This window comes from Aplysia californica, unplaced genomic scaffold (genome assembly GCF_000002075.1).
Source record: "Aplysia californica isolate F4 #8 unplaced genomic scaffold, AplCal3.0 scaffold00018, whole genome shotgun sequence".
In the NCBI taxonomy this organism is placed as follows: Eukaryota; Metazoa; Mollusca; class Gastropoda; order Aplysiida; family Aplysiidae; genus Aplysia; species Aplysia californica.
This window is the reverse complement of record NW_004797288.1, coordinates 139,718-152,320: the sequence shown is the minus strand read 5'-3', so window position 1 is coordinate 152,320 and position 12,603 is coordinate 139,718. Positions and strand designations below refer to the sequence as shown.

Below are 12,603 nucleotides of genomic sequence, written 5' to 3'. Positions count from 1 at the left end.
GGGGGGTTGAATGTCTGATGATGACCAAATTATCCGCAGAGGAGAATCTTGCTTAAGTGAAATAATTGACATGGCTTTGGGACAACGTACAGATCTTGGCACAACACAACAGGGTTTGGGGGGACCACAGCATTACAGAAATACAGGGTGATCCAAACCAAAAAAAAATAAATTTAAAAACGAAAAAAAAATCCCTCAACTTTACAATAACTTTTTTTCTAAATATCTCGCACAAACTTTGTATTAGAATGTTGAAATTCGGAACAAATGTAATTCAGTCAAAAGGAATTTGTTCGACATAAAATTCCCGAAGAAGAAACTTATTTTCGAAAACGGAAAAGGATTTCCTAAAAAAACACATATAGATGTCTAAAGGCAAAATCCACCAATTTAAAAGATCTTGTAAGGAAAGTCATGAAACGCATGGTTTGTTTTTTTCCTTTCCGTTTATTTTTAAGATTTAACCATTCCATCCCTGTACCGTTAAACAATTTCTTTTCTCATACAAAGTAATTCTTTTTTTAAATTCTGGAATTCCTAGAACCAGTGGTCTATAATATGTCTTCCTTTGGACTCGACCCATTAATTTTAGCACGTCGTTCGTAATGTTCAGTTATGACCAAACACAAGGATCCGCTCAACCATGAGTAGGCTACTCAAAGCCACACACACTTAACACCTCACAGTATTGAGCTGTTTCTAGAGACAATAATTGGGGGAGGGGGAGGTTGTCCCCAAATAGACAGCATAATTTGTGGAGTTGGTATAACCTGAAAGGTGAATATAGGCTTTGCCAAGGAATAAATTGTCACACAGGAAATGTTTACGCTTTTCAAGACGATCGGGGAATCATGAATCATGAACACATTGCTACCCTCTGATAGGTTAATGGTACAGTCGTAGATAAAGATCTGCCTTGAGAACGCGGACCGTTGAGATGTAGGAAAGTCAGGGCTGCAGACGTCTTCGGACAGACGTCTCACGGGGCTCATCTTCCGAATTCTGCACCATGGTGACGTTGGAAGAGGTTCGAACGGTGTGTGTTTGACCTGTTAAGCGGTCGTTTTATCTGGGAATTTTTTGTTCTGATCCTCTTCAGATCTTAATTGATGGACATTTCCACCCTTGACATCAAAGGAGGCCTTAAGGGCACTTTAACATTATTTCAGTACCTTGTGCAAAACTTACGAAAGTGAGTTGGTGGTGAAGAAATGTTCAGTACAAAAAGCTCTCTGCTGTTTACTAATCTTAACCATCCATGATCCCAGCAGGCAAAGGAAACTTGAGTAAAACTATCTGAAAACTTCTGTTGGTCTGTTAGACTACTTACTGTAGCTTGCAAAATCAAAATGTATTGCGCAATCGTTGGGATTTTTAGTTGTTGGCCTATGCGAACTATTAGCGCGTCATGCTACAAAAATGGGGGCAGAGCTGAAAATGTTTTTGTTTTTTTAAGGCGCTATGTTGATTAGAGCAAAACTATTCTCTGGATTACGAAAATGAATATCAGACACATTCCTTTTGACTTCCAAGTGTTGAGTACAAATTTGAAACCCAAAACTTCAGTGTGGGAGAAAATATTTACACAAAAAGTTGTGCAGTGTTTTTGTTGTTGTTGTTGTTTTGTTTCTTTTTTTTTTGTTTCTTTTTTTTTTGGGGGGGGGGGATGGGATCACCGCTGTATTTAGCCGAAATGATACATGTATAAGGCTATCATTATTTTTTTTGACTAACCAGAATTAAGTAACGGAAGGCAACGGATGGTGAGGAAAGGGGTGGGTGGTGATTAATATCTTACTTTCTATTCGATGTCTTCCTCTCATTCATGGGATTTAGCAAAGAGTAGGAGCTAGACAACCAAAAATACTTAGGCCTCTCTAACAAAGCAGATCTTTATAAAACGTTCCAAATTTCAGATAAAGAAAAGACCCCCCCCCCCCCCCCCGCCTAAAAGAACAACAGCAACTTACATAGCAAAACAACAACAAACAAACAAATCAAACAAAACAACAACAACAACAACAACAACAACAACAACAACAACAACAACAACAACAACAACAACAACAAACAAACAAACAAACATACAATTATTAAACTGCTAAATGTACAAATTACAAGTCGTAGTTCTATCATCGAGATTGACTGAACTGACAACAAATAGAATCTAGAATAGAATTCTCGTCTTAGTTGAAAGGAGTGAGGAGAATACAATTTAAATCCAAATTACGGATAGCCTACATTATAAATGTACATGTATGTTGTCTGGCATTTTCGTTGAGCTGGTATTGACTATACTATATGATATGTAAATCTAGTTGAAATTTCGAAATACTTTGCCAGAGTCACAAAAACCAAACATACAATATATTGTGCAATGTTTTGAGTTAAGAAGATTGCGGAGCCTGTAACAATATTGATTTGTCCTTGGCCTATAACGACCAGAGATGGGAATTTCAAATGAAATTGGAGTGAGAAACGGTGAAGAAAAGGCCGAATTGAAAATTTTATGAGCGTCAAGGGGCATAACCATTGCATACATTAGATCAAAGCATCTCATCAAGATGGCTGAGCAACAAACTGCGAATCCGACTGAGGTTGAAAAAGGAATATCAATTTTTTTGGACGTAAGTGAACTTAACTATTCTGTTTCTACGTGACTCTTACGTTACTATTTAACTGTGCTTACTTCATTGCTTTTGCAAGCTCTACACACAGGCCTAATAATCGAAGTTACTACTGTTGACTGTTGCTATCTGGTCCAACTCTTTTTCCATTCACCAATTTTCTCACTTAAAAAAATTGTCACTTCCTCAAACTTGCCCCTCTTAGGCAGTATCATCAGGCTCATATCTTTTCCTTCTATTTAGATCTAATTTATGTTGTATTGAAAGGCCCAAATTAGGTAGGTCAAGTTTGAAATGGTCTTTTGGACTCGGCCACTTCTATTCTCACCGGCCACCTCTATTCTCACCCTGCCCTGGGTGAGAATAGTGCAGGCGAGTCTTTTGGCTATTCTCACCCGGTGCGCGTTCACCAAATTTTGCGTTCACCCTAAACCACAGAATTCTACACTGTGATAACAGAAAAATTGTAGAATTCTGTGCCGTGAACAAACGTTCCATTACAACTGTAACCTACTAAAAGCGTACAATTTTGTCTGTGGCTGTGGGCAGTGGAGAGAGAAAGAGAGAGAGGAGAGAGGAGTAGTGCGAGAACTTCCGGTCAAAACAAAATGGCGACCCGCGTAGTTCGGCTCGATTAGAAAAGTTAAAGGTAAAGTTAAATAGCCGTAGCATCTTTGTAGACAACCAAATTAATTTACTTTTGTGTTTTAACATCATTTTAAAAACTTTTTTTGGGTCAATTTGATCGTCCACACCGATAGACAGTATTCAGAAAGAGAGAGAGAGAGAGAGGGGAGGAGAAGATCTTGCAAGAACTTCCGGGCAAAACAAAATGGCGACCCGCGTAGTTCGGCTCGATTCGAACAGTGAAATAGCCATAGCATCTTTGAAGACCATCAAATTAGCTTACTTTTGTGCTATAACGTATTTTTTTCATGGCTTTTATCAATTTGATCATCAATATCGATAGAAAGTATTCCGAAATGAGGAAAAACAGGTCTTGTTTCAAACCGGGTGAGAATAGCCTACGGTCGCAAGTCTCACCCGGGGTGAGAGGTAGATCGTTTTTCTATTCTCACCCCGGATGAGAATAGCCACTTCCATTCTCACCCGGAGTGAGAATAGTGCAGGCGAGTCTTGTGGCTATTCTCACCCGGTGCGCGTTCACCAAATTTTGCGTTCACCCTAAACCACAGAATTCTACACTGTGATAACAGAAAAATTGTAGAATTCTGTGCCGTGAACAAACGTTCCATTACAACTGTAGCCTACTAAAAGCGTACAATTTTGTCTGTGGGCAGTGGAGAGAGAGAGAGAGGAGTAGTGCGAGAATTTCCGGGCAAAACAAAATGGCGACCCGCGTAGTTCGGCTCGATTCGAACAGTGAAATAGCCATAGCATCTTTGAAGACCATCAAATTAGCTTACTTTTGTGCTATAACGTATTTTTTTCATGGCTTTTATCAATTTGATCATCAATATCGATAGAAAGTATTCCGAAATGAGGAAAAACAGGTCTTGTTTCAAACCGGGTGAGAATAGCCTACGGTCGCAAGTCTCACCCGGGGTGAGAGGTAGATCGTTTTTCTATTCTCACCCCGGATGAGAATAGCCACTTCCATTCTCACCCGGAGTGAGAATAGTGCAGGCGAGTCTTGTGGCTATTCTCACCCGGTGCGCGTTCACCAAATTTTGCGTTCACCCTAAACCACAGAATTCTACACTGTGATAACAGAAAAATTGTAGAATTCTGTGCCGTGAACAAACGTTCCATTACAACTGTAGCCTACTAAAAGCGTACAATTTTGTCTGTGGGCAGTGGAGAGAGAGAGAGAGGAGTAGTGCGAGAATTTCCGGGCAAAACAAAATGGCGACCCGCGTAGTTCGGCTCGATTCGAAAAGTTAAATAGCTGTAGCGTCTTTGTAGACAACCAAATTAATTTACTTTTGTGTTTTAACATCATTTTTTATCTTTGTTTTGGTCAATTTGATCGTCCACACTGATAGACAGTATTCAGAAAGAGACAGAGAGAGAGAGAAGAGGGGAGGAGTTGATCTTGCGAGAACTTCCGGGCGGGTGAGAATAGCCACTTTCTTTGGACTCAGTGCTGCAACAAATCTTCTAGATCTATTCTATTCTAGATTCTAGATCTAGATATATATATATAGATCTAGATTTAGATCTTTGAGTTGGGTCGGGCTCGCAAAATTAGCGTCTGCGAGTAACGAACTACTCGCTGGCACTACCCGCAAACGAGCGGACAGGTAACGAACCGTCCGCTTGTGACGAGTAGGCTATAGTTCGCTACTCGCAACATCTCGGATAGAGACAACAGTTCGTTTAGCGAGGGAGCGGACGGAGAGACTCCATGTATTCGAGTGGGCAAATGGATGGACGTGGGGCGACTCCTTCCATTGTACTACTTACAACCCCCCACCCCCCCCAAAAAAAACAACAACCCCAAAACAATTTAATAAAAAAATCACCTTCCTGCCCCACATTGTAAATAATAATAAATAGCATCCCTGCTCAACAGCAGGCTCTATGCGCTTTACACTATACAATGGAACTCGGATTTAACAAGCTCGGATTCAACGAGAACTCGAATTCAACGAGATGAGATAGATTCCCCGTTTTTTTTCCTTCTTTAAAATCAATAAAAATAACCCGGATTCAAAGAGCACTTAAATCAGCGAGCTCGGATTCAACGAGGTCGCTTCCAGGGTGAACAGCCCATGCAGACATGGCTTCGCTCATTTTTCTCCCACAACGAATTTTATCTATTCCCGGAAACCATCCATTGCAACTGTATCGTGAACCATTATTCACTAAGCCGATTGCATGCGACCAATCAGCGGCCTTTTTTCATACCAACACATGCGTTGTTGGCTAGCACACGTGTCTACTCTGGCGTGTGTTGGGGTCGGATGGGCGGCCTGCACACGTGTGACTGTGTGTGTGTGTTGGGGAGGGGGGGAGGGCACTAGCGGTCCGGGCGTTGAACGTCACAGTCACAGATACAAACGCGTCACAGTGTTTGCCCCCCTCGGCAACTGATCATTATTACAATAATAAGCTAGATCTAGTCTTGACATAGATCTACGTAATGAATTGTGCGCGGGTCTATGAAATCAAAAGTTGCCGTTATTCTAGGCTCTACACAGCAACACAGCTTTTTGGTAAACAATCGAGATGACACAGGCGTGTGCATTTGAACGAATCGGGTTTTCTTTTTTTTTTACACAGCTCATAATATGCAGGCATTTCAAGCACTACTTGTGACTTCTCTTTATATATAATACATTACTTGCTCAGTGCCTGTAATTTTCTACACAAAACTTTGTGTTTGCTATAACGAACACTCGGATTCAACGAGATTTTAGGTCAGGCCCGGCGACCTCGTTGAATCCGAGTTCCACTGTATTATTACCCCAGCAGACCATAGAATACTCCAAAACATTCTCAGCTTTCCGGGAAGCATACAGTGCAAGCAGCTGATTAAGCGCTGAAATACTAACAAATTGACAAGATCTTTCGCTGTCTATAGCCGGGTACCCATTCCCACCTGGGTGAAGTGAGGAAAATTCGTGTAAAGTGCCTTTCCCAAGGTCACGACGTCGGGCCCCTGACGGGATTCGAACCCACGACCTTACGATTGCGAGTCCGAGAGCCTAACCACTAGGCCACCGACGCCATGTAGCTAGGCATTCATGGCGGAAATTTCTCTATACGGCTTTTGCGATAATTGGAACGTAGGCTACACAGTGTGCCCCACGCATGAGGTGAAAGTTTTCACACATAACACTATGTCACCAGCCTCTCTCACTCCCTGTGGCACTGCTAGTGGTTTGAAACATCAGGCCTAATTAACAAACAATAGACAATGGGCCTAACCTCGCGTAGAGTATCTCATCTGCTAGAGTTCGTCCATTCGCCCGCCTGCTCAGTTAATAAAATTGTGGAGCAGACCCAAAAAAAGGAACTGGCTTGGGGTTCGCAGTCCGCTCGCATGGCCATCCGTTACCCGCTCGTTCAGACTGAGTCCGCGAGTTACGAACCCGTCCGTCCGCTCGCCCCAATTCTAGTAGATCTAGATTTCAGGCTAATTGTTGATGTAAGCTGGTCTCGGTCTCTACTCTGCTTGAACAGAAGATTGTTAAGATTCCCGCGTTTAATTCCGATTTGCGTTTTTCATAGCCTCAGGCATGTTTTGCTTTGGTCCCTAATCTAACCCTTGCCCTGACCCTAACACTAGACTAAGCAGGCGCTATTTGAAACACCGCGTTCAGAATAGCTCCGGTGCTATTTGAAACACTGCATTCTGAATTTTACTCCATGCTACAATATGATATCGTGTGATTGTTTATTTTTATTTCCAGGTCTTTCGACGGGCTGACAAAAATGGTAAGTTCATGATATACAGATAGTACTCTTCTGTATGTATCATAACATTAGATTTTGAAAGTGAAAGTCAGTTTACTCTAAATTAGGATGTGAGAGAAATAAAGAGAATGTGTTCACAGAAAACTTTTGCCTAGCTTGTTCAGCTTGAGTGACTTACAAAGGCATGAAATATACTATTTAGTTTTTTTGTTACATTTGTTTATATTTCATATAATTTGTGTCTTAGTTTACCATTGTGTACACTGCTGACCAAATATTGATCTTTGTTCGTACTCCATACTCCATCTATTAATCTCAGGCTGATTCCTTTGTATGTGAAAGTAGTATATATATATATATGTCGTCTGTATGGCAAGAAAGATGAGTTGGTGGTTGGAGGGTACGACCATTATTATTGTGTACATCTTTCTTTACTCATACAAGAGACAAATAAGAGAAATTATTTACTCTTTCTATTTTACTATATATGTATATATATATATAAAGCAGAGTCAGACAGAGCTAATGTTTGGTGTTCTCATAACCGGGACAATCTAGTGCTTCCACTAGGTACTGTTAGTGGCAGTAAAGCTTTTGATAAAAAACAGTTTATAAAGCAGAGGCATTCCATTCAGAGAAGGAAGAAAATCAAAACTCAAATCATGACTTTGACAATGGTTTAACATACCACATGTGCTCTGTTTGTGGAAAATTCTTCTAAAAGTGAAAAGAGCTTGAAGGTCTCAAATGAAGCCATACGGTTTTGCCCCCCAAAATATATATACGGCAGACAAGCAAACCTTTTTAGGAATGGAGAAGGTACTACTTTGGAAACTTGTGGTATTTGCGATCATTACAAGTTTCTTTCTATTATAAATGACAATGTATTTCCTTTACTTTTTTCTCTTTTTTCTCTTTTTACCATACTAGCAGAACTATATTTTCTCGTACTCTTTGAATGTTAAAGGACATATCAGTTTATGTTAGACCGACTATTATTATGTATAATTATTATGTTAGGGGGTGGGCTATTGTAATTGTAGAAATTAAGTGTAGGATCTCTGAGTTGCATTTTATGAGGGAATGCAAGTACTAGTAGTATAGAAAAAGAGCTCCTGTTAAATAGCTCTGGATCTCATAGATGATAATGAAATGAATGTCTCTGCCATTACTTGCTGAAGTATAGGATTCTCAAGTGTGGAGGGTTTTTTTATAGAGTATGGCCATCTGTCTGCTGAGACAATGTGCTTGTATGCATAATTTGGAGTTGACCCTCATAGGCAAGGTGGAGGAAGTCTGCCCCCTAGATTATTTAAATTATGTTGGAGATGCAATAAAGCATTAACAGTTACAATTACAATTACAGATGATGGTTTCATCTCATGGGAGGAGTTTGTGTCTTACTGTGCTGATGGAGTCATGGGAAAAGAGGAGTTACAAGCCTTGTTTGATGACATTGACTCACACAACACCAAGTAAGTCATAGTTGAAAGTCCCTCTCTATGGACTAAAGTGCGGTAAAGACCTGTTAGCTCTTTTCTAGAAAATTCCTTAAGAAATACTAATAAAAAATCCTAGTGGTGGTCTCCACTGATTTTAACAAGTTTACAGCTGGGACGATATATATAGCTTTTAAAAGTAAGTCCGCCTTTTTTTTCTAATTGCGAGATTATCTTTATTGTACGCTTGTTTTGGGAACTTTTAGTGCAAAAAAGTGTTCTCTATAAAATTAATTTGTTGTAACTAGTTTTGCCACTAAAAAGTATCACTGGTGACCTGTGACGTAACCCCTATGCATATATAAAATGTGTGTGAGAAGCGGGAAGTGCTGTGAACAATTCCATTTTCCGCTTAAAGCAGATTTGTTCTTTTCTATAAATTTATGAAGAAAAGTTTTTTAATCTAGCCTCAACTGTTGTGGAAAAACATGATTAAGTTAAGACAAATTGAGACAAACTGCTGTGCAAAGTATGGGTGACATTGATTGTCCCTTTAAATAGATATTTGAGGATAAGTTGCGCCACAAATTTTTGGCCGCACTATAGCGTTTCAGATCATAATGGAGTAACCCCTGTATCAAGGTGTCTGAGGTACTCTCTTTTTAAGGCCTTTTTTCATCTTACATTATATTTTGGTTTAAAGATTTGATTTTTTAATCATCCTCTTTGGTTAGCCATACCACAGCTTTTTAAAATAAAGGCACTACTAACCTATAAACAACAAAGATGTAAAAATTTATATTTTTATAAACAAAGTGCTTCTTACTTTTTGAAAATCAGTCCATAAAAAAAGTTATGGCTGTGTACATGTCAGAAATTATAGGTATTTTGGTGAGAATTCCAGAAGATAAATAAAGAGGGGGAATCGATACACAAATATTGGACATTTACATATAACTAGATTTATGGATGGATTGAGCTGAAAATTGGAATTATTATGTTTCTTTGGACAACTGAATAGAAAATGTTAAAATTGTCATCTCAGTACCTAGATAATTATGCACATTTCAATTTTTAAAAACCCAAACAAACATGGTTCATTGATATACACGTGCTCATTTTGTTACAACAGTTATATCTGAATGTATACAAATCTATGTTTGCACAGGGGGAAAAAATCAGAAAGTGTTGGGGGAAAAGGATTTGAATGTTTGATTAAATTATGAACTCAACTTGATTATATTTTGGTAAGTATATTACAAGAAGCCTACTCTGATGGATTTGGACCATCAAGGCATAACTACTTAACAAAATGCTCAATTACATATTTGAACCTAGAGATATGTTCCTACCCCTTTCAGTACCATGAAAGTGTCCCATTGCATTCATGTCGATCTGATGTGTGTATATTCTCTAATTATTGGTTGTTTTTTTTTCTGATTTTCGTTATGAGTAAGCAGGCATACAATGTAGGCTACACATAAATCTACGTTAATCTACCTCTTTTGTAATCTTCACTCTGATTATGCCTAAAACACTGTAAATACTAGGAGGATATAATATGCAGTTATTTTGAAGTCCATAATATCTCTAAATTCACATAAAATCAAAATTAAGCCGAATTAGTTGTGACAGCAAATTGAAAGGTAAACCAAATTAGTTGTACCAGCAAATTGAAAGAGACCTTCTTTAAAAAATGACGTCCTTATTCATGAGTATGGTGTTTTCTGTGGTATTTAGGTGGATTAAATTAACTGTCAAATCTGCGGCAATGCTTTACGCAGCTGTGACGTCACAGTGAACTGGTGGCAAAAGTTTCCCTTGTGCGGGAGTTTTGCCTTTCTGACTTTCAGGCCACGTGAAAAACGGGTACAACATCCCCGTTACTTTTTTAATGCTTTCATTCTACAAGGAATTCCACTTAATAACTTTCAATATTATAAAGTTCTACCTATCTGAGATGATACAGAAGCATTCTGCGAACTGATTGAATACACACTTTCAAGAACAATGCTCTCAAAGAAATCACTTTGTAACTTTCTTGTTTTCAGCACAATTAAAAAATTGAAATCTGCCTTGGGAAGATCCATTTTTCTGCTGAATGATTGCCAAATTTAGGGATGTTTGTAGCCTGCCACCAAATATTCTACTCCACAAGATGGTTTTCTCAGCCCAAAAAAGTGTCAGCGGCTATATGTTTATTCTCAGATGGCACTACAGTTGCTGTTTCGAAGCTCTTTTTTGCATTTTTTGAGGAGAAAATTATGGTAGCACACATGTTATCTGTTGCTACTCCCATCTGTGATCAGCTGTTCGCTCAACCAATCAGCGAAGTTTTAGTTTCTAACTATGGTTTCAAATTCTAAAGCTATTGCCACCTGAAAATGAAGTTGCAAAAGTCAATATTGTGGAGCTATAAACTGCCACAATTTTAAGACGCCAACTGCCGGAATTATATTTTTTCCGGTTCTCTAGAGACTCGGCAAGTTAAATGTAACAGTACAAACTGTTTGGATATTATACCGACTGTACATTTACAATATAATTATCAAAAGGTTAGTTATTGTACAAGCTGCAATGAAAATGACAGTATTCGTGCACTTGCAGGGTTCCATTCACAAACTGGCATTGACTAAACTGTGATTTAATAGTGACATTAACTGGAAACATAATGTTCTCACACGAGATTTCCATTGTTGAAATGCCATTTGTTTGTCGATTTTGCCCTTTGGAATGTGGAACTGCCCTTCAATCCTAGATCTCCAGTAACATTACTCTTAACAAAAAAAAGATTATTGTCTCCATTTACTCTCATTTCAAATGTATGTACTGCAGTACCCTGTGTTTCCTGCTCTTACTTTCATGCAAAAAAACTTGTATATAAACTCAAATGCTATTGCAGTTAAAGAAGACAGTGTATATATATATATAGGCACTGTTGAATACCACAATGTAAAATATTTTGTTTTTGAAATATGTTTAACACTTCCATGCTAGTAATTTCATGTATAGTACTGTCAGTAGTTGCTTGTTTAGCTATACCATACCTTCTTTTCTCTTATATCACACCAGATCTAAAACATGGGTGAAGAATTCTCAGCCTCAAGATCTTATGAAAAAAAGCACTCCCTACTTAATAATATTGTCTGTGCTCCAATCATTTTGATGATAACCAATTCATAAATCCGCTTACTTAACGCTGATGGAACTAAACTGCTGTACCCATCCTATATGACGTGCCAAATCCAGCAGAACACTTGACCCCAAATCATCCATCACACAGAGAAAGAAAACTTTTAAGCATGTTACAACCTTGTCTTTCACAAAGTCTTGCCAATGCCTGTACAGGTAAAGTAAAAGCTCCTTTTCCTCCACCGACATGCAAGTGGGCTACCCCGTTGCCGAAAATAAAAAAATGAAGAATCGAATCGCTGCTCTACAAAAAAAAAACTATGTAGAGAAAGCCTCAAGTACAGCAAACTGAAGTCTGAAAATACGGAAAGAAGGTGAACATTACATATTTGGGAAGAACACCCTCATAGTATCTTAGTAGCTCTTAGACTTTGTCATGGCACACAATGAGCAAATGAGCAAAAAAGGTTACAAAGCTTATCGTTGTACTCAAGAAATAAGGCGATTTGCTCTGTCCATGCTTCATTCTTCCCCAAGAACATATCGTCTCCTGAGAAAGTTATTTACTTTACTTGTCTGTGAGTACACTGAAGACATCATTGAGGAATGTGACCATAGACACTGGATTTTGCCCCCGTATCATTCAGGCCCCCGAAGAAGTGTCCACCATGAATCCATCAGATAAAGTCTGCTTACTTACTTTTGATGAAATGTCTATTAAAGAGCACGTTGTGTACAATGTCAAGAAGGACTGTGTTGATGGTCTTGAGGACTATAGCACTTACCTTAAGTCAGAGTTTGTTGCCAATCACGCTCTAGTTTTTATGGTCCAAGGACTTGATTCCGAATGGAAGCAGCCAATAGGATACTGTTTTCCAGTGGTCCCATCAGTGAAGACATCTTAGAGCCCTCATAAAAGAAGCTTTTAGCACACTTTTGGAGATTGGTGTAAATGTTAAAGCCATTATTTGTGACCAGGGTTCAAACAACCGAGCAACCTTACAGGTATTTGGAGTGTCAGT

General features: G+C 38.8%; 1 protein-coding gene across 2 annotated transcripts in view; it reads left to right on the top strand.

Annotated features, from left to right (window-relative positions):
- Positions 1 to 2,536: 2,536 nt before the first annotated feature.
- LOC101847394 (N-terminal EF-hand calcium-binding protein 1) overlaps positions 2,537 to 12,603 on the top strand; it is a 31,467-nt gene continuing 21,400 nt past the window's right edge. For both annotated transcript variants that reach the window (XM_035971528.1, XM_035971526.1), the window contains exons 1-3: positions 2,537 to 2,627; positions 7,007 to 7,031; positions 8,377 to 8,485. In XM_035971528.1, coding sequence (XP_035827421.1) covers positions 2,565 to 2,627; positions 7,007 to 7,031; positions 8,377 to 8,485 — 197 coding nt within the window. In that variant the 5' untranslated portion in view covers positions 2,537 to 2,564. The remainder of the gene's footprint in view (positions 2,628 to 7,006; positions 7,032 to 8,376; positions 8,486 to 12,603) is intronic.